This window comes from Anser brachyrhynchus, assembly GCF_964034855.1.
Source record: "Anser brachyrhynchus genome assembly, chromosome: 19".
Taxonomy (NCBI): Eukaryota; Metazoa; Chordata; class Aves; order Anseriformes; family Anatidae; genus Anser; species Anser brachyrhynchus.
Genome location: NC_137712.1, coordinates 5,996,316 through 6,019,147, shown reverse-complemented (window position 1 = coordinate 6,019,147; position 22,832 = coordinate 5,996,316). Strand labels below are relative to the sequence as shown.

The 22,832-nt window shown below is 40.4% G+C and overlaps 1 protein-coding gene across 33 annotated transcripts in view; it reads right to left on the bottom strand.

Annotated features, from left to right (window-relative positions):
* FNBP1 (formin binding protein 1) overlaps nt 1–22,832 on the bottom strand; it is a 97,481-nt gene that overhangs the window by 45,316 nt on the left and 29,333 nt on the right. For all 33 annotated transcript variants that reach the window (XM_080562326.1, XM_080562327.1, XM_080562313.1 and 30 more), the window contains exons 2-6: nt 21,687–21,802; nt 17,727–17,783; nt 15,084–15,231; nt 3,021–3,083; nt 2,189–2,293 (exon numbers count right to left, since the gene is read on the bottom strand). In XM_080562326.1, coding sequence (XP_080418452.1) covers nt 2,189–2,293; nt 3,021–3,083; nt 15,084–15,231; nt 17,727–17,783; nt 21,687–21,802 — 489 coding nt within the window. The remainder of the gene's footprint in view (nt 1–2,188; nt 2,294–3,020; nt 3,084–15,083; nt 15,232–17,726; nt 17,784–21,686; nt 21,803–22,832) is intronic.

Here is a 22,832-nt window from a genome sequence, read left to right as displayed (position 1 = left end):
AGTCATCATACTGCTCCAACTGAAACCCCGGGGTTTCTGCATCTCTCCCTGGAGCGGGTCCGCAAGAGCTGCCCGGCAGCAGCGCGGGGCGAACAATATCCTATTTTCACTGGGGCCTTATGTAAGGCAGAGCCAGTCACGTGGGCCAAGGGAAGCAAAGAAAGGGCATTATTCAGAGCCCGGCATGGATGAACCCAGTTTAACACATGCACTTAGAAAACACTGTTCTCTCTGTTCAGTAATATTATTTCACATTCCACTCGTTTTGATAACCTTTTCCTTCTCCATCTACTCCACTGGCTGGCTGGAAAGTCGACTAATGCCTTCTCCAGAGATTAGCCAGCACGCAGAGCTGCAGCAGGGTTTTGTCTTTCAAGATGCCACTGAGCCTCATTTTGCAATAAGTAATTTACAAATAGACACAATAAAGAACTAGAAAAATTTAGATGAGAAGCCCCTCTGCTCCACTTTACAGGGAAACAGCACCAGAGTAAGGATTGCTTCCCAGAACGTACCTAAATCCATCGGATACATTGCCAACATGCATCCTTCTACGCTGACCAAAAAAGGCCAGCATTAGAAACTGATGTAGGACTAATGAGTTCCAGCTCCCTATCTGAAAAAGTAAGCCACGTCTCTCTATCCCCTTTGACATGACCTCAGCTTTGAAAAAAAATCTAGGGTAAGTCCTAATTTCATCTGTGAAAAAACATATTTTAAAATCATTTAATACAGATAAAGCAGAGATGATCCTTCTCTGCCAGAAAAATTGCATGTGGCCTTACATCTTTGACAACCCTGTGCACTCATTCATCTGTAAAGTGGGCTGGAAAATCCAGGTGACAGATAATCAAATCTGCAGGGTGAATTTACAACTAACAGCCAAGCAGTTGACAAGACCACAAAGCTATTTGTTCCTTTTAATATTCAGTAACACTTTGGGAAATTTTCCTGAGCTGCTTTTTCATTTACTGTTGTCAATTCTAATAGCAATCTGTGCTATTGTGCTCAGCTATACTGAATGTATATTCAGTATATTATGGTGCTATGGTGCTCAGCGTACTAGAAACTTTTTAAGATTCCACAAATGTAGAGAAAAATTGTATTTGATAGCTTCCTAGGATTGAATTAACTGAGTAGAGAATGAAGCAGACTTCTTGAAGAGCAAAACTTTTTTTTTTTTTTTACAGGGGCAATCTTGGACTATAGAAGATTCACTTCACACTTCTGCAACAAAGTATTTGATATATGTACACTTCAGCTTTTTCTTTTTTTTTTTAAGAAACAAACCTGTTCAAGTATTCTGACTATTTTGTACCTACATTGATCAAACTTTTCAGCAAAGACTATCCTTACATTTTGTAATGTGGTGTTTCTGGTCTACATTACTGAATTATCTGAGCAGATATTTAACATCAAAAAGAGAAGCAAGTTAAAGACACCTTTTCCCTCTCCTTTGCTTTCTTAAGATACAGGTACTTCACTTGACTGAGACTTCAAGCATCCTTCTGTACATCCAATTTTGAATCAAATTGAAGAAAAAGTATTTCAAGATGGATATGCTGAAACACAAATCTACGTTTAAAATTAAACATCAGTTCAAAAGCTTCACAAAATGGGGATCAATGTACAAAAGTCACATGTGACTGCAACCAGACAGCAACTGAGAAATAAAAGCTACATGCCATCTGTGACAAGCAGGGATTTCAGCGTTCTCCATAACATGAAAAACTGTCCTGCTGTAAATCTAGGACTCTGAACAACAATCCTGATACTTTGTCACTGCAGCCAGTAGCATCAGGACATTTTTGAGGTGTTGCTCAAGAAGGCAGGAAGTTTGTCCACCTGAATCAAAGTCTGGGTAACTGCAAACCTTCACACGCAGGGAGCCCTCACAAGCTTGACTGTACAAAAACTCTGGGGTGTTAGTTAAAACTGATTTTGCATAAATGTATTTAGAGTCATGTCAGCTACGTTACATTCTGATACCATCTTACTGAAGAAATCTGACTGCGTGTTTATAATTTTTATGCAAATACAGCTCCCGGCGGAGCTCTCCCTTTTTTAATTAACACATGGACTGACCAGCGAGGCAGTAAGCCTCAGAAGATTTATACTACCAGTGGGACTGAGGACTTGAACCTATCTCACCCATGTTTACAAACAGCCTCTCTACCCTCTGGTTTACCTTTTCAACATCTGCTTTTGTAACATTGATGTCAGCATCCATTTTCTCAAAATATTGCTGTGCTCGATCAGCTTCTTTGCAGTCACGTTCAAACCGCCTTTTACTCTGGAAAAAAAAAAAAAAGAATCTTTCAGCATGGGAAAGAAACACAAATTAAAACTGTACCTAAAATCAATAACTGACCCTAAGCTGATCTGCTGTAACAACTGTCAGGAGATTCTAGGACTAGCTTGTTTACATTGCAATACATTTCCACATTAAAGAACTTAATAACAGTTACCATAAACGCATTTTTCTTCCATTCTTCAGACTGCTTCATTCTACCAACTTCACTGCTATTTGCAAGTAGGATTTGTCATGTACCTTTGTCCCCTTTCCTTATCCTCTCCTCCACCTACAATTTCTCACTGGTTCATGTGATGAATGCTGAGCGCAAATTCCTGTGTATTTGCTTCTGAGAAGCAGCACCTTACTAAAGAGATGGTCACACTTGATTTATTCATGCAGGGTGAAACTATTCAGCTTATAGAGGAATATCGGAATAGCATCCTTAGGGACTATGCATTTCAAGCAACTCTTGGCACACTTTTCAAGTTGTATCAAATGAAACACTACTCATGCTACACACAGATCCCATGGAAAGCCAAATGTACTATTTAAACAGACTTTTTCATACCTACCAGTGTATTTAAAATGGGAAAGTTCTAAAAATCACATTTCTTCAGCTTTTATCCACACACCTTTCACATACTAAATACAAAGTTTGGAACCATCTCTATGAAAATGGTATAAAAATGATTTAAATGTCACATCTGAGGAAATTTCCACTTACGGCTTCAAGTTGTTTCCAGCAAGTTTCAATATGCTGTTGTGCCTTTCTGCCATCGTGGAAGTGCTGTTTAGAAAAAGATAAAAGGCAATATTTTGAACAACAAAAGAACAAATAGCCAATTATGTTCAAGGAGCTCTTTTCCAGATACGAAGAATAGAATAGAATTTTCTAGAATAAAACAGAAATGATTGTGACAGCTGCGTTCTGCAGCTCTGCTAAATTGAGCAGGTGTATGACGACTATCTAATGTCTCAGCAGGCTACAGATGTATATTTGCATCAATTATAGTGGTTAGTTAGTCTAAGTCTAATTAATCCCTTTAGCAATTCTACCTTGTATTATTCACTGTATCTCATAATTATTGGTTTCCCATAGTACGAAATCTGAAGCACTTTCAGCTGAATAGGATCTTTTTGATTACTGACAGTACGTTAGCTCTAAATTAAAATTTCTCTCTGCATGGAATTTACCAATATGCCCTTGATTGACACATTCTAACAACTGATGTTCATCCTGATTTTCATTCAGACTCAACAGAAAAACCTCTTCTAGTTTCTGACTGTGCTTGTGAAGCCAGCTGCTTATTTCTCTTGGGAGGTATTCAGTACTTTGGGTCCCTCCACAAACCCTTCTCTCCCATACACTGTGTGTGTGCGCGCCTTATGGTATTACAGAAGTTCCAAAATATGAGCTGTCAGCTACACGCTAAGTGACAAGGAACATCTCTTGACATGCCTTTTGGAGCAAGACTCTTAATTACATTAATTACAGACAGTTTAAATAACAGTTCTTAGGCTTTACACAATGCCCTTCATCAGAATCCGATATGCTTTAGGTATTACTCCCTCTAGCTTCCCCTTGCCTCACTTTTCCTCAGGATAAGCAATTTGCTGAAGACCATTGCATAAGCCCATGACACAGCTGTGGAGACCGGGGATTTGAACGCAGAGCCCAGCTGACTGCTGGAACAGGCTGTTCTCCTTACAAGCCACCTTGCAAAATAAATAACATAGCAATCTACTAATATGAAGAGATGCCTTTCCACTGTATTATTTTCTGACAAGTAGGATGTTTTACTCAAACACAGGTATGGCTTCAAACTCCTAAAATAAGGGGCTGATATTGCCAGTTAACCCTACTGCACCTCACCAGAACCCACACATTCTATCCCACGTGGAATCAGACGTTAGATTTAACTTAAGCAATGCGGTGGCAGCAGCCTGTTAGGTTAGAAGAGCTCTGATCTCAGAACAGCAGCCTGCCACAAACCACCAAGGTCAGGAAGAATCTGCTTACAAGCACTTTATAGCTGGCTGCTTCTTGGTTTTCTGCATCCTTCACTAAACCAACCAGCATTTTCATCTGTCAGAGCAGCAGGTTTCTGAAGCAAGTGTGCTACAACATTTCCTTGCTGCCTTTCTGCCTCCACCAGACAAGCCAGCCCTCACTCAAGAGAAGCAAAAAGGCCCCAAACGGCAATTCTCTTGTGTAATGTCCAACAGACTTCTATTGCCTTAAAATCACAAAACCCCTCAGCCTGTCAGCACTCCAGACACTGTTCCCTGCAGTCCCCAACACCTGCTGTTACAGAGGGGTGCTCGACTGTAAGTTGAACCTAGGGACACTCCACAGCTTTAACCTTCTGGATAGTGTCCTTCTCTACACAGAAACTCTTGAAGCAGAGAACAGAGGCACGACATTTCACCGGTGGCATGGGCAGCGCTCGGCTCTGCCACCACTCCTACCTATCACGACCAGCAAGTGTGAAGCAGCCGGGCGACAAGGGCAGTGCAGCTGAAGGCCGGGACAGCCACCTTTTGCCACTAGCTCCGACAACATTCAGGAGTTCAGACCTCTGCCATCCACGCTAGGCTTCTCCAAAACCTCAGTCACCGCACTGTGACATTTAAAAACAAACACATCTGTGAAACTGCTGGGTGGCAGGGGAAGATTCCATGTGGATTTCGGTTCCTTTTGTACATTCCCATTTCCTTTAAACTCTCCGCGTGACTGAGATGCTGCATCTTCCTTGCTAGAGGCTTGAAATGCTCCTGATTTCAGGCTTGCTTTTGTAATTAAAAGTTTAAGAAAACAGTCCCAAGGAACAATTGCAATTTAACACCACATTTTTAAACATTTTGCTAACGAGCAAGGAATACGTGGAAATTTTTAACAGTGAAGCTGCAAGTAAAATTACTTGGCTGTCTTCACACTGCACTTCCTGCCTGCAACCTCCCTCGTCCTCTGTTTGTGTGCTTCCCTCTCCTCTGCCTCCGACTTCGCTGGAGTGTAGGAAGGGACTGGATCTGGGAACAGCTGGCCTGCTTGAAACCTAATACTGGCAGTGACCCGTAACCCCTAGGAAAGCAACACGCCAGGTTAGTTTAACATAACACAGGTGGATGTGGGGGCTGAAGGACGAACCCGGAATCAAAAGCGTATCATATAAAAGTAACCTCAGCTCAAGTTTTTAAACCACTTTGTAGTTAATCAACAGTGTAATTTTAATTTTTGCAGGAGCCATCCATCTTCCTTCTAAATTTGCCTTCTCTGTAAAATAAACTTCAAGCTGGCCAAAGCACATATGAGAGCAGCAAGGCTGAGCAGGAAGACCTCATACTGCTCATACCTTGCTACATTTTTCAGAAGCTCATTTACAGGAATGAGCAATGAGATGTACAATGGGCATTACTGAGGACTAGTAAATAGCAAAACCAAGGAACTGATGTGTGACAGTCTGATGTACACAAGTTCATCGTGTTTTGCAATTCTCACTTGTAACCACTTTCTAAATATATTTGTAACCCCTCAGTTCTTGCTGTGTTGTCACATATATACATTTGCTAGTAGAGAGATAGCTATGTGTGATGAAAGATATATATTGAGAGCACTTGTTTTTGCAAATCATTTGCACTCAAAGGATGATTTCTGCCTTCCAAAACCTCATTTTTATACAAAGCAACGAAGCAGTAGCAGTTGCTACCTTTCAACCACCTACATTTCTTTACTATCCCCATTTTAAGGTTAAAAAAAATTGAGTTCGGTTAAGTGATCTGCTCAAAGTCATACAGGAAGCGTGCAGTTTCCTCAAACCCCGTACTATCTTCAACTTCCGCAAACTCATTTCCTTTAACAGACTTTAAAATCTTCTGATACAGCAAATGCCTTTCAGCTTTTTTTTTTTAATTTAGTTAAAATAAAAAAGATCAATTTGTCCTTGACGAGGTTTCGAGATGCATGTTCCAATTTAAAGATTTTTTTTCCCTAATCAAATGAAATAATAATTGGTTATTCTACACTTGGAGATTCAGCAAATAGGAATTTGACAAATGATTCAGCAAATCATATGGAAAGCTACTATTCCTTATTAGTCACACACATTTCAGTAATAAATTTGACAACAGATTCTTTTTTTTTTCCCACACTGAACACCCAAACTAAAGCACCCTAATCAGACTTTCCATTTAAACCCTCACACGCTCCAAGCAAGATACTGAGTTAATGAATCACACTCCAAGCATGCCAGTACATTTACAATGGTGGCACTGGTTGTTTAAGTGCCATGATTTCCTCCAGACTCCTTTCTGCCATATCCACAGCACTGGAAGCACCCATGAAAGAGCAGTTCCAGGGGAATCAGTGTTCTTAACTACGTGGCTGGTTTAATAAAATCAGTGCAATGGATTACAAAACCCCAACAGAAGAAAATTAAGGTAACGTGTAACAAGGAAAGTGTTCTTTGTTTAAAAAAAAAAAAAAAAGCATACTGACCCTCCACCCCTGAAACGAGGTGCAGAATTTTCAGAAGTTTATGGGGCCAGTCCTACCACCTTCACTCTCACAAAAACCTGCAAGCAGGTGAACTCTGAATGCCACAGTGAGACGTTTGTTTTTAACAGCGTTCATCATCTCCCCAAAACACCTTTTATTCTACATTTAGGAGTCTTATGCTAGCAGTCACCATGCCGACTTCATGATTTCCCTGAAAAATATTTCATCCAAGCATTAGACCTACTAAAAATTAGCTTAAAACATTGCAGCTTCAGCCAAAACAAAACTAGACTGGCTATGTGACCACGACTGTCCTTTCTTCATATGCATTAGAGCACAGTGCATTTAGGATGGTGCAGGGTGCTCTGAACAATGCACAACTGGACGTGCTTTGGCCAGAGGTCTCTATCCATGACTATTCTTGCAGGATGAGACCTGGTAATCTAGGTTTTAGGTGGTCTCACGACAGTGGCTAAGATTTGATAGATTTTCAGCACAGCATTAAGTTGCCAGTATGAGGACTGTGGATTAGATCAACTTTTAAGAGAAGCATACATTACATTCTAAGAACTCCTACTTCAAAGAATATTTGGAATAGTAAAGGAAGAAGCTTAGAAAGAGCAGGAAATCCATGTGAAGACACACTGCATGCGTGAGTTTTTCATTCCCAAATCAAGTCATACCAGTCCGTGTGCTCTCTTCCTCACCACGCTGTATTTGTAACAGCTGTGGAGAAATCCTGGCTGCTGCGCAATCAAAGACAAAACTCTCATTGACTTTTGTTGGGCTCAGATTTCATCCCTGTTGATCAAAACACTGGGAGCAGCTCGCGAGTCACCTCCAATACAGCGCCTGTTGCTGCCAGCACTATTACAATAAGTAGCAGGGGGATATTTCTGCAAAACTTTCTTGGTAGACAAAAGGGTTTACAAAGCCACACGACTCAGAGCAAGCAACAAAAGCTTGATAGATGACTTTGCTTCTTTCTGACCCTTTGAGAGCATTGTAAGAAAAGCAAGACGTAGTTAGAAGCACCTTGTGAAGAACAACGCAATCCAGTAATTTTGCTGAGGAGCTCCTGGGCAGTTTTAAATGAAAGGATCGCTCCAGACACTTAGACCAGCATGACAGCAGGGGTGCTCATGCTGTATCAAAACCTGATCATGGGGAATATTTTACTTATGAAAGGCTTAAAAAAATTAAAGTGCCTTGTTTTTCTTAGCAATTGATTGCGTGGTTAAATTTAAGATCTGCACATTACAGTCTGTTTAAGTTATAAAAATACAGATCAGAAAATATCTATAATATATAAATATAAAAATATAGTCTGAAAAAATATTTTGGTTAATTTATAAGCATAGCGTTTGGTTCATTTGACAAGAAGAATTTTCAAAAGATATGCACGTACACATTTCCTTTTCTGTTTTCTTTGTTCAAACTAGATAACGTATTGAAAAAACAGCTACCTTTGACTTTTGGAACTTGCACCCTCAGCTCACATTAACAGACAATGTAAAGTCAGTCCTCGCAACGTAGTTTTATTGATAAAAGGAAGTACTATCTACACTTTTATCACAAATGATTCCTAAAATAATGACCAGTGTCTAAAGCATAAATAGAGATGGAAGTTAGAGAACATTTTTTCCTCAATTTTCCCAGCTTAATTCGCAAAAAGCCTTGTCAAATGCTTTTCCTTTCCTCGCAAAAGACAGGAAATGGCCTCCTGAGAAGAGATCTTTGTTTCCAAGAATAACAACATGCTCTTGAGGCCTTATCGCTCTCATTTGTAATAGCAGTAGTATAAGACAGTCCTGTGAATGATGACATGAAATACTTGCCTATCTTTGCACACTTTCATCACTGCTACTTCATAACATTGTGGCACAGCCCTGTTCTGCTGTGCAATCCTCAACGTGAACATTGTTATTCCTAACATGTAACTAACCTGAGACAGGAGTGAATGGATATCTAGCCAAAGCTGATGTGAATTTGACTGGAATTGTCTCCTGGAGTGGTGCATGCCAAAGGAATCAGTTACAGAGCACTAAAACCCAAGGTTCTCAGACAAAGGCTAGATCAGCTGCACAAAACAAACAAGTAGCAGATCATGATCATGCCTGCCTGGAGATGTGCCAGCAGGGACAGTAAGGAGAGGAAGAGCATGCAGCTAGAAGACACTTTGTGACAGTGATGTCTGTGGCTGTTTTGTGCCGTTTCATGCTATGTAGTCTTACAGTCTTCCTTACAACCAAGTCTTGCTGGGGCTCGTAAGGCAGAAGCAAGCAACTTGTCGGGCATGGAGATGCCTCCGTGGCGTGCTGATCCTCACGGCAGAGCAGCACTGCATGGCTGCAGCTCAGCAGCACAGGAGCAGAGCCATGGGGTCCTCCAGCACGTTCTGCCATGCTGACATCCTCCAAGGCAGCAGGCCAGAAGGCCGGGGTTTCTGGGAGCTCAAACGCTGGTATTGCAGTGTTTGGAGATCATGCACCCCACTCAAATCCTGCCCTGGGGACTGATCACGTCCTTAAAAGCCCAGTTGTGCCAATGTGCTCTGCAAGAGGAAATCTTGGGGCTTCTCCACAGGAGACCCGACATTAGTACCAAACACTAAGGTACAAAGAAAAGAGCTACCTACTGCTACTGATCGGCCTCTCTGGCCCTCAGGCATTTCAGAGTTCTGAACAGAGCAGGGAATGCGACTGCCGTTAGGAGACATCTCATCTCACCCCTGTAACAGGCTGTTCCTCTGAAGCGCAATACTCTGGCGAATGCACAGAAAACGAGACTACATTTTCTTGCAGCTATATTGTCTGCCAGCATCCTTCGCATAGTAAACAGGAGTCAGTTTATTCGCATTTTTATTTCATACCTCACTGTATCCATTCAAAACTGGGTAGAGCAAGATACCAAGTCCGGTGGTCTAAGCTTTAACCCCACTAAAACTAACAATCACAGTACACCTTTCAGCTGAACTGGGTATTATTGTTAGTTTCCCACCCACAAATGTTTTGGAAACTTGGGTAAGCACTTGCTTTCTTCCATTCCAGAACAATCTTTCACAGCAGGATTAGATGCTACATCCAAATATTTAGCACAATTATATTTGTGCTATAGTTTGGGGGAAAAAGAAACAAGGGCTCATTAAGCATATACAAAGTTTATTATGATCTTTCCTAAGCAGTTTTCTGCATTCCTTCATTTCTCATAGCCGCTGCCTAACGCTGACACAATTTAGTTTCATGAAATACAGCTGCACTGCCTTGCAAGAGAGGATGAGCACGTGGAAGTGGATTGTTGTGCAGTGTACTGAGCACAACAGAATCTCCCATAAATGCCCAGAGTTTTCTTTCTGCTCATAAACAGCTCCTGCAGGCTTCTAGCTGGCAACATAACTATTAATTCATTTTTAATTTTTACACTTCTAGGCTGAGGCCAAACGTAAATCCCTCTAACTGCATTCGTTGGGAAGTGGGTAAGTCACAGAAGAAGAGCTGGAGAAAGCTCATTTTGAATCTAATCAACCCAAATTTGAAGTATGACAAAGCATTTCCTTCCACTGTGTCTCTTTTCCTGCTGTCTGCGTTGCCTCTTTATAGTTTCTGGAAGGCAGCAGTGTGCCTCTGTACCTCTGCAGCACAAAGCACAGCTGTGCTCCAACCTGGAGGCACATTCGGAACGCCACACGGAAAATCCATTGTGCACTTGACAGGACTGTATTCTGCCATCCTGCCTCACGCCTGCACGGTGCAACTCCATGAGAAATCCTGTTGAAAACCACAAGACTATTTGCAGAACAGGGCACTATTCAGAATGAACGAACGTGGCAGAATTCCTCCAATTATTTACTTTTCATCAACACCTGAGAGTCTCTAAGAAACAGAAAGTTCTCTGAAATGCACACCCCCAGTATGAATACACACAGGGAGGGCGCACATGCTCCACCATGAAGAACCAGACCATTTTTACCCTTGCAGTACCCATAAGGATGCATTCATTCCCTGCTCTGCTTCTATCCTGGCACAAAATGGAACGTATTGACATCAGGTAAATTCTCCCCCAACCACAGAATCCCAGTGCTGCACCAGTTCAGTCTGCAGCAGGGCTCTTGGCTTGTGCTTGACTTTCATGCTTGATTGTATGGAGCCAGCCGATCCCCGTGGGGAGGTGGAGGTAGAGGTGAAAGCAGAAGCAGTAACAAGAGGGATAGTTCATGACTCCCAAACACATTTTTAGCAAAGCTGATGCCAGAGCAGTGGCTACACAGAAACACAGAGCAGCTGCTGCCAGAGGAGGCCTTGAGTCAGACCTGGTTTGTGAACAGGGACCCGAAATGAGAATTGTCACGAAAATTAATTTGTGAGTTCCTATCCAGACAAATGACAGCACTGAGAGTCTTCCTCAGCCATAGTTGAGAAAATACCTAAATCATCTCTCTTGAGAAGCTTTAAGGAATTTAAAAAAAAAAAAAAAAAAGGAAATTCTCAGTGCTTGGACTGCATTGGCTACATTTGCTCAGAAGTCCAAGCACTGGTGTCACCAAAAAAAGGTAGCAAAAAATAGCCGCTGTCTAAATATATACATATTCTTAATAGAATAAAACATGCTGAGTAACTCAGTAGGCACAGCAATGTAGACGAGGAGACTCCCCCACCTAAGCAACCAAAATGCTGGTGATCGTTCTCCCATAACGAGAACAAGTGGTCTGCTTAGGAGCTGCAATCACAACCAGCAGCAGTCACACTGGATGGGAGTAGAATAATTCTTGAATATATCTCCAACCTGTTAATGCTTGTGAAATAAAGGAGCCTCAAAGGAGCCTCTCCTGATGTTACCTGGAGCACCTCCTTTTCTTTTATCACAGATGAGCAAGATTAAGACCCAATTTCACAGGGTGCCTGGCTCAAACTTGACAGCTTCCACAGTTACCTCAAAATAAGGTCCTTGTGAAATTGGGAATGCACAAAGAATGCCTGTAGAAGTTCTTTCCCTGAATCTCACTGGCGATCCCCCACTCGTTGGTGTGGTTTGGTGACAGACATCTTCCTACAGTGAAGGGGAACTCAGGCGTGGCCTCAATAACCCCAAAAGGAAGGTGGATGGTTTATGACCTTCACACGTAGCATAGGAACTGACATTTCAGCTTGGAAGCAGCTATCAAGGTCCTGGCTGAAAAAGAGAATTACTCACATGAGAGCACAGACAAACTAAGATCAAGAGAGCACAAAAAGAAGTGAAAGTGAGGAACTGTACTGTACGAGTTTCACTTCACCGGAGAGCTGGGAAGAACTGAAACAGTGCAAGGAGTCCTCCCTCTTACACACACATGCTGTATGGGAAAAGCAGGCAGGGTGTATGGGCAACTCCAGTGACTGCAAGGGCAAAACATCATCTGGTACAGTGTTAACGTCAGTGTGGGCTATGGAAGAGGAATGCACAACACAATAAAACTGAACACACTGACCTTTGTCGCTGAAGATAATCAAGTTTCACAAAAAGATTCTTTGCCTGATTTTTTTGCTCTAGTGAGCAAAAACCATCATACATGTCATCTGTGAAAACAAAGGTAACCCAGGACTCTCCCCAGGCTTCAAACCAGGCCAGGAGAGATAGGACTTATCTGTCTTTTGAACAACAGCACCAAGCCACTGTGAATTTGCAAGTCATCCTGCTTGTTTTCAATTAGCTTCTTGCCATATTTTCACCATTAGGAACTATGGTATATGGAAAACTTTACATAGGCAGCTATCAAGCACACCTCTTTCACAGCAGTCCAACAAATGTACTTAAAAATTGCACGCAAACTGAGTTTTATCCAACAGTAAACCAGTGTAAGGCTTTATGTACTATCTGGTTCTGTGCTGCTTACTTACAGGCTACGGACTCGTAGCTGTCACGGAGGAAAACAAAGAAGTGTGATTTACTTCTGTGCAACCAATCACCTGCTGGTGTAATTCCACTTTAATCAATAGAGCTAAATGAGCATGAAAACAGAATAATGTAGGCACACATAAGACCTTGTGTGTGTAAACGTCACCAGCCTCATCGCTCACGTCTGCTAAATGCACAATTCCTACTGCGTTTCAAAGGGATTCCCTTCAGAAATAGAAGCTCTCAAGTCTGATGCATTTGTCTGACCACTTTGCTGTATCTGAGTACCCCTTTTACACATTTATGCTTACGATGCATCTGTGTATCATTCCTCTCTTCCATGGAGAAAATTATGACAATAAAAGCAAGGGTACTTATGTAACTCAGTCATACTGAAAACACTGGAAGTTTGCTCCATTTTACAGGTATTTAGGCTCTTGTATTATTTGGATTAAGTCATTCAAGAGTCTAGACAAGAAGCCCCCTCATAGGTCCTATCTGTGGATCATTCCTAGACTCAGGAACGATCACCTTTTCCTACAGCTTACAGCAACATTTAGCATAATGGCTGATTATGTATCAAGCAGTAAGCATGAGAACTCTGCCAGCAATATTACTGGAAATCCCAAGCCATCCATCAATTCGTATCACAAGAGGTTTTGCCAGAGCATCAGACCTCTGTGATATTTACACAACAATCACCTTACCCTGCAGGTCCCAGCATGATTGATGAAATTGTGTTTTATGGTATGAAATGAGAGAGACTATGTATGAAAAATGCCTGAAGGCAGAAGCAATTCCCTTTTCAACACCACTTGCTCATAAACGAAAAATCCAAAGGAATCAGACAAGGATTCATAATTCACATCGTTTATACTCATGTTACGAGAACAAAACAACCACCCATGACTGACAATTATCTTCTGTTAAAAGCTAGAAGTTATCACCAGCAGCACATAAACACACTGACAGTTCCTTTTTTGCTGTTCCTATGCTGTATTGCTGGACTGATATTAAAATAATTTGCTTGTCATTCACCCATCAGATACTTGTGAGCCAAACTTAATATAAAACTCTACAAATGTAAGAAAAAAGCAATACAGTTACTGCTCGCATTCTTTACAAGATACTAAGCCCCTCATTGGAATATCTATTAGACATCTTAAGTATAATAATCACCTCATAAGTCCCTATAATTTAAAAATCAGGTAAAAATTAGAAATGACAACAAAACACAATACAGAATGCTTTTTTTTTTTTGGCTTTGCATATAGTACAGAGTTCATATAGAATAAAAGGTCATGGAAGTAGCCGAGATAACTTTCCCATCCCAACTATATGCAAAACACATTTCCATGCTGCTGGCCAAATAATGTGTCTCTGAAAGATTACACACCATTCTGCAAATGAAAGGTGTGTCCGTATGTTCACATCCGCTGTTGACAGGCTTACTATTCTCATACTACACTTAGGAAAATACAATAATATTCAGGAGTCTGATCTTGCAAAGCACTTTAACACAGGCTTAACGTTTAGTGGGGCTATTTATAAATGCTTAAGTTTTGCTGGACTAACAAGAGTACTTTGCACTTTCCATAATGGACCAACAGTTTGGCTGCCATCTGGAAGTGAAGTATGCAGCCTGATGCTCCCTTGCCCCGTTGCGCTTTGCTTAGCCATTTCATACATGGTTTATAAATATTTTTAACAACAATCCTTAGAAACAGTATCTTATGCCCACTCATTCCAGGGATAAAAGATTTCAAGGCAGGGGAAAGAAACAAACACATCAAGTATACGCCTTTCAGAGTTGGTGACATGCAAATTAATCAGCTTTCAACATTTCCTGTAGTTGAGGAACCTGCGTGCCTGCTATCAGTTAAAATACAGTATTAACAAAATCCTAATTTTAGCAATCTTGAAAGACAACAGGTTGAAAAAATATTCCTCAACATCACAAAACAAAGCAGACCCCACACCCCTCATTACAAATATTTTCTGAAAGAGTTTTGTTGACCAGATCTGGCTGAGAAGCAGGAAAATGTGAATCAAGTTCGTAATAATAATTCTTTATAAAAGTTTCAGTAATACAGCTTCTCTGTTTATTTCATGCTTTATGTGGTGCTGCTTGACTCTTCCCTAAACAAGCTTTTGGCTAACAGAGCCTTGAGCACAGATGGGTTTCTGACCTTATTTAGCAGGCATTCTCCTGAAGGCATAGCTGTCTGGTTTTATAACATTTGATTCAAACGGTTCAGTGCCTTGGCCAGGGCATGTAACCCACTTTTTTAATGCTTGGTTCATTAGCAAAGCTTGTGTTTATTAACTGCATGTTAATTTTGCTTAACATTGAACTTCACTACCACTAATTATCTGTCTTAATTAGCAATTAATTGTGAATAATAAAAAACATTCAGTTACCGATTTCCTCTCTTGTTTCAGCTCCTGCACATAGCGTGTTAACTCTCCAGTGATAAGAGAGGTCATGTTTTCTGAAATGACCTCATGCTGTCCGGCATAGTCATTCATTTCATTTAAAGTGGCTAGGAAGGCTTTAGTTGATGTGTACCTGCAGAGGACAAAAATGCATTTTGCTTTTAGTCCCTTTGTTTTCAGAAATACACATGGCAAAGGGAGGTTGTACCCTTCTTAAGCATTTACTATTGCTGCACGAGACTGAATACAGATTGGCACAGGTTCACTTGAAAATTTCCTCAAAAGGAAACCGATCCCGCACACTGACGGTCTGATAAATTTATCTTCATTTCGACAGTTTGACATTGGCTCTTAGAATACAACACTTTCAGAAAGCCAAGTGTTTTTATCAGTACTGCTCTGGGACTTCACTGTTGTAATCTTTACTCACCAAACATTTTCTAGTTACACTCTTTCAAGTCCTACAATTCAGGGCACAGAGTCAGTGAACTCTACCTGGCAAAATCCAACCAACCAACCTTTGGCTAACACTGCGCAGAAAAAAAAACTTTTCAAAATGTTAGTTGGATTTAGATTAGCTGTAACTTACAAAGTTTTCCAAAAGGCAGTGAATTTACTAACCAGGTGTTTATTGTCAAACCATATATTTTAGTCCCTTCCATTGCAAGGTTTACGTTTCATATTAATCTCCAATACAACATTCCACATATTATTAAAAGGAAGAAGTGAACATCTGTGCACACAATTTCAAAAACAGCAGATGATGTCACTAGCATATTCAGCACTGAGCCAACAGAGCTGCATTTAAATTCCCCTGCTTGTACTGGTCAGCTGGAAGAACGCTGCTTTGAAGCGCTGCACTTGCGCACGCTAGAAAAACTATTACTATTAAATGGTAGCAGTTTGCACAAATAACATCACCTTCAGGCAAAAACCCAAAGCGAAAGGAAGGAGATTTAGAGGAAATAGAGTGGAGTGGTATGAATGTGGGTGAAAGGCATTGGAGAAAAAACAGTGGGGAAAAAAAGAAGAGACCCAAACCAATAAAAGCAGCCACATTCACAGTCAAGCTGCAGTACCTCAAGAGACATCCCAGTTGCAAAAGCCAGGGGATCCAACCACAGAACTACAGACTGATAATAAACTTGAAAATGCATCATTTTTAGACAGGCTGTTTCAATGCAGCGTCCAAGGCATCCAAAGGTCACATGACAACTCCCCAGATGTGAAAGACAGGGGGACACTACATTTAAAAGGGCAAAGGATACACAGAGTCTTCTGTGTCACATCGCATGAGCTACTTAGCTCCAATATCCTTTTCCAGCAAAGGAAGATGTGTCAAAAAGGTTGCAGTAAACTAAAAATACCCATTTATGGTACAGCTACCCAAAGACACATTTCTTCCTAACCCCAGGTACAGACCAACACAGCCAGCATGCTGGTAACATAAGCTTCCTTGTGTAAATATCAATGTTTCAGGAAACAATGGCATCAATAAGTGATTCCCAAACAGCGTTACTAAAATTCAATCAAAAACAAAATGAAAAGGCTGTTATCTTGGTTAATACAAACCACTAGAATAGCTGTACAAGCCAGCTGGGGAGGGGGGTCCTGACCCAAGAATTTAAATCAGTATAATTGTACAGTTGGACCTGAATCCAAACTCCTTTGAAATGTTTCAAATTTCAAGGTCAATGGTTCAACTCTGAAGCAGAGCAGCCTCCTGCAATTTAAGGCTGCAGGGTCAGAATCTTTTATAGTGCCTTTGCTCAAAGCTGATGCATTACAAAACACTGAAGTTAAGTAATTTCAGAAAAAAAAGTCAGAGTGCTCCACAGAAAAGGTTACAACTCTGGCTTGTAGCTTGTCCATTGGAAAGCTTCTCCTCTAGAAAGCGCTCCTTAATAATATCTTTGATCTCAGCAAGGGCAGGAATGTGTTGTGTTCTGTGTTTGTTTGTTTTTTTTGACGTGGTTTACAGCCTTTCATATGCATTTTCAGTGTCACTGAGTGAAGGACCTGTGCTTTGAGACTGCAGTCGCTATCTGCAAACGCTACGTCAGTCCCCTGCCACCAGGGAGACACAGTCTGAATAACTAAACGAACAGCAGGTACCTGAGGCAGTGTAACATCCTTCAACAGCAGCAAGTCACATGTCGATCCGCTCCAGGACACTGCCTGTTACAAGCTACATCTCTCTACCTTACTCTTCAAGAGACCCTGATTTCTCCTGTGGAGCTACAACATGATCTCTTTAGTAACATACTAGACTGCCTCGTCAGTCCATTAGAGTAATTTAATACTTGCATGGACTGCTCAAGTTTCATGCTAAAATTAACAACTGCTTCTGTTCCTGCTGAAGGTAATTAGAGTTTGGTCATTCACTTCAAAGGACCAGGACTGTATAGTCTGGCTTGAAGATTTTAAAGTACATTAAAAAAGACCCAGAGAAAAAAAGCCAGGCTTCTAATACCCAGAATACATATAAGCCTGCTTCTGAACATATGATCTCTCTCTTCTCTAGAGTTCAATGTAAGTTTTTGGTTTAGAAGCCAAATCCTGGTAGGTAACCTAACTAGCTCCCCTTCCTCTGTCAATGAATGCTTACCCAGCAGATCATGAACATACCTGTACTCTTCCTCTTCTTTGGAGTTCTTTTTGGGTTGATATTTCTTCGAAAGGTTCCTAAAATTAAAAGCATATACAAAGTTAAATTTTAAATCCCCTTTAAACTAAGTGGATAGTCTTTGCATGCACACAGTGGCACTTCAGTTTTTATTTGCGCTGGCTAGGTAACTACCTTATCAGAAGTATGATCACAAAAGAAGGGGCCCCATTGTGCTTCCATCTGCGTAACTGCAATGAATTAACAGGCTCTGAACCCAAGAAGTTCATAAATTAAAATCATAAAGTCAATACACAATACGCTTGAGTTCTGGTTCTGCTGATGCACATCCCCTTCGCCTGAGAGAACCTTTTACAGCTCTTTTCCTGGTCCTCAGACACACAGAGAAGCTGTAAGAAGTCCCCCCAGTAGAAGGTGCTATTCCACACACAAAGGCAGGCAGCTCACTGAAGTGCGATTTGCTGCAGGAGATGACTGACCCAGCAAGTTTGCCTGTCTTTCGCAGGATGCTTCCAAGGAAGAAAAACTATCCTGGTAAAGCTATGGGAAGCTGCACTGAGATGATACAAAGGGGATTGTTCCATGATTGTTAACTGATGCTGGCAGAAATGTGAAATTTGATTATTCCAATTAGCACAGATGATTACATCTCATTACTACATACGCAACTAATGATTTCATTTTAAAATATTGATATCCTTCTGCAGTGATCGTATCTTGAGCAAGGAAGCTGAACCTAACTTGGTTAGCACATCTGACTTATTCTACAGCTTTCATTTTTCCTGAAAAAGATAACTGCAAACCCCTCGCCAGCAGCAAATCTAAGATTTACTGATCATGTGCTGTCCACCACCCAGTGCACCTCGCTGATGCTTAAAACTCAGAATGATGTTGCATATTTGGACTGTAGCAAAAATATAACACCATACATGATGCAAACCAGGGAGCTGACAAATTTTGCTTAGCAATTAAAACCTTTTCAGGGCTGCAGCACTGGGATGTCCTGCATTGTAAACTCAGCCTTGTTACTCTATGCCTTCCTGCAGCCTCTGTTACCCTACAGTTAAATAGAAAACAGTTGTGTTAATTTTACAGATTGTTTTTCACTGATTCTAAGTAACATTTGAGTGGTACTGATGCAGTCGTTGACAGAGGAACTACTAAAATTCATTGGCCTATCCATGCTAATTTTTTGGATAATTCACAGAATTAAGTCTTTTCTCTCTGAAAAAGCAGTTTCTTTTCAAGTATGCGTAACCCAATCCCTGTCGTGTGCTGTTTTTACTGCAAACTGGGAGACAGCAGAGCCTCTTGCCTCACTTTTCTTACTCATTTTGTTTTCCCTAAGGAATTAAGTAGCATCAGCACCAACAGAGTACTAGTCAGAGCCCTGGCAGACTTGGACAGCCATATGTTCCTCAAAATGTAAGTATCCCTCCTGGGAGGCCCCCAGATAAGCATCTCCATTCCAGTCTCTGCTTTCTCTGAAAAGAGGATGCTCTGGAACAATGAACTTTTCTCTAGTTCTGCACACAGCAGTTTCAACCAAATATCAGCACAGCAAGAATTATGCAAACTGTTCTGCCTGATTAAGTGTAGAAGGAATGCCTCCACACACCTTCTTAAAGAGGAAAGAAAAAAAACAGAAGGGAACACATTAAAGACTAAACTAATAAGGTATTTTCATACTCAGGACGGACATCCTGCACTATCATACTGCCCAGGTAATTCTGACATACAAAACCACAGTCTACTGAAGCTCTAAAGGTACAGAAATGCTACTGGGTTAGGGTAAAACAACAGCAGACAGTATGCTTTCACAGAAAAAGGATTTAGAAAATATATAATAAGGTACATAGAAAATAATAAAATGTTTAACCCAGTTGCTAATCCTTATAATGCACTTATAAAAATGTACATCATATTTAACTGGGTTCTTTGATTTCTATCTCCTCTTTGTTAATCAAAAAAAGTACATAGGGTTTTAACCATGATGCCCACAAAAAACAGAAGTGATACAGAATCCAGAAGTGATACTTCATCCAGTAAGAGCCAATCTGACTCTCACATGTTGAAATTCAGCATGCAATTATGCAGTGTCAGGAGCAAAATATTGGCACTTCTCAGGTTCAAGCTTGTAAAGCAATGACACCTGCAAATCTAACAGCAATTAAAAAAGCAACTAATGCATAAAAACAAAGATCAGCAATAAAATAGCAATTCTAAAATGATTCTGCGCTAGCCTGTGCACCTGTCTCCAATTCATGTTTCTGTTTGCCTTTCACTCTGCATCGTTTTTATGCCTTTCTAGCTTGTTTCTCTGCTCCCTCATTTTCACTTTTGACACCTTATTCTTTCACACAATTATCCATCAGAGGTTCGTGATTCTCAGACTAATAGCTTTGGATAGCCTTCTCTCCGACCATCTCCCACTTTCCCTTAACATTTTGTTTGTTCATTTATTTTCATGATTATGCTCTTTATGCCTAAAATTCATCATCCAAAGAAATTCAGTGGGTCAAGGGTGTGATTCTTTGCAACACAGACTTGCTCACACAGGTAATCTGCTGGGGTTTCCCAGTCTACTCATCCTCTCTTCCACCTCACTTTGCCTCTGTAACTCAATCTCTTCTCATCTCCATAGGATGTGAGCAATTTGTTCCTGCACAACTTATATTTTCTATTTCCTGCTTGTCTATATAGCAGAAACCCTGGGGAATCCTTGTGGCATTCCCCTGAGAAAGCACATAACCATGAAGGCAGGGCTTTATCAGGTACCAGCCTCTAGCAAATAATAGGCCAAAGCCATTCTAACTAAAGCATCAAAAAATCTGAGCTAGTTTTTTTTTTTTCTTTTTAATAGACATTTTGCTTTAGGTATATACAGATCAACTACAAGTGCAGATCTCAATCTCTATAAATACCAGGAAGATGGGAGGAGATTCTAATATGCATTATAATCATGCAGGGTGAAAAAGGAGATGGATTTACTGGAGGGGTTGGGAAGCATTACTCCTGTACTTCCCTCCCTAGTTAGCTTCCATTCCCTTCACCCCTTCCACTTAATTACCCTGGGCACTAGCGGCTGCCAACTAGGTTGCACCATAGCGTCTCTCCACAACAGCTGGGCTGTGTGCTGTGCTCCCCACTAACCCTTGTTCACCTCTCATCTCTTCTGCCCTTCTGGGGAAAAGGGTAAGAGCTACCCATTGTGGGATGGTTCTTCACACCCCTTCCCTCCTCCCTCTTCTCCATTCACACTGGGTCTGACCTCAAGGAATTGGTTCTCTGAGTCTTGTTCGTTTATACTCGTATCCTGACGGTCAACCCAGAAAACACCTAGCAGGAATTTCCAGTAATTTAGCTACTTAATATATATTCTCACAGGACCTCTGCTCTGTTCGAGACACATTGCAACACTGGCAAGACTCTAAAAGTGTCAAAATCCAAACCTTAGGCTGCAATATGACTGTAGACTAAATTTCCATGTGCGGAGACTGACTTTCTGACCTGCAGTTTCTTCAACACCAGTTCAACGAGAGGTTGTAGAGTTCTTTTCTTATGAAAAGAAACACTAAACTTTGTCCTGTAACAAATTATCATTATTGTGCTGAATTCTTAAAACTTTCAGAATTCCTCTGCAGTCCTAATTTCATGGAAAACATTACAATGCTACCCCAAAGCCTGAGCCATTAACCATGAGTAAATCATGAGTAAGCCCTAGTGTGCTATTCAGTCACCTAAATAACCTTACTTTTACAAAGCATATGATGTTTAGCAGAGATAAAAACCAGCATGTTAAATTAATTTTAGCTTTCCATTCTTTAAACTAAAGCTATTCTCCATCTAAAAGCAATCATTATAAGCTATACAAATTACCACCACTGTAACATGAACTTACAGATGATTACAGGCGCTGAACAGATGCAACTCACAGTCCAGAACTTTGCATATCAACTTACCTAAGCTGCTTTGCATAGCTGAGTTCAATCTCTGTTCTTTCTTTTACAAACTTGATGTATTTTTCCAGAACATCAATACCCCATTGTGTGTGTTTTTCTAAATTGTCAAACTGGTCCTGCAATGAAGCAAAAAAAAAAAAAAAAGTTTAGTCTCATTGAACATAGGAATAACTAAAAATAATTTCCAAAGTACATATCACTACAAAGTGTTATTAATATTTTCCATTACCACAGTTAGACATTTTTGTAGCAACACAGGTTTTTTAAATCAACAGAAATCTATATTTTAACATGAGGCCAAGTCAGTAATGCTCTTCATTCTTCATTCTGAATCACTTCCATTTCATAAAATTCTGGCAATTTAACTAAACACAATTTTCTAATACCAAGACATACCAAGACAAATGATAAGAAAACTCTTGCCAGAATTTTATTGTACTCTAAGAGTTAATAGGAGTTCCATGAATTTGAGGCCTACTCCTAATTAATAATTCTAATATTAGCCTGAAAAATAATTTGTATTCAGCCTTTGTCAGTGCTAAGAATTTAAAATACCACTTAGAACAGCTAAAGCTTTCTACAGAATAGAATTTACTTCCCCCTACAGCCTCATGATTTGTTCAAAAATAGAAGACCTGCTAGCAAACGATGCCACAAAATTACATTAGCTATGTTTACAGTAATTCTTCTTGTCTATCTACTTTTATATACAGATGCTACTTTGTTCTTCAAATATCACTGCCCTCAAAAACACAGTCACACATGTTTTCAATAAAGTTTTTTTCAATCAAGAACATTCCACAAGTCAGTTTGGGATTTGCAAATGCCAAGAGAAATTAAGCAACTCTAAATCCAAATGAATTATCCAAGCCAACTTATCAGTATATACAGAGTTAACCTGAAATTACTTTTATTTTTTTTAAATTTAGTTACTGCAACTGCACTCAAATTCCATAGCCATCGATTCCATGTAGCATTTCAAAAGTCCCTGTTTCTACAACACTTTAAAACTATGTTTTAAGCAAACTTGATATCTTGATATACAACATACTTATCCCTACCAAAATGCAATGTAAACGAGCTCTTTAATATCAGCCTGAATGACTTGGCATCAGGTTCCATTCTGTATTACGTGGAAAGCAAAGA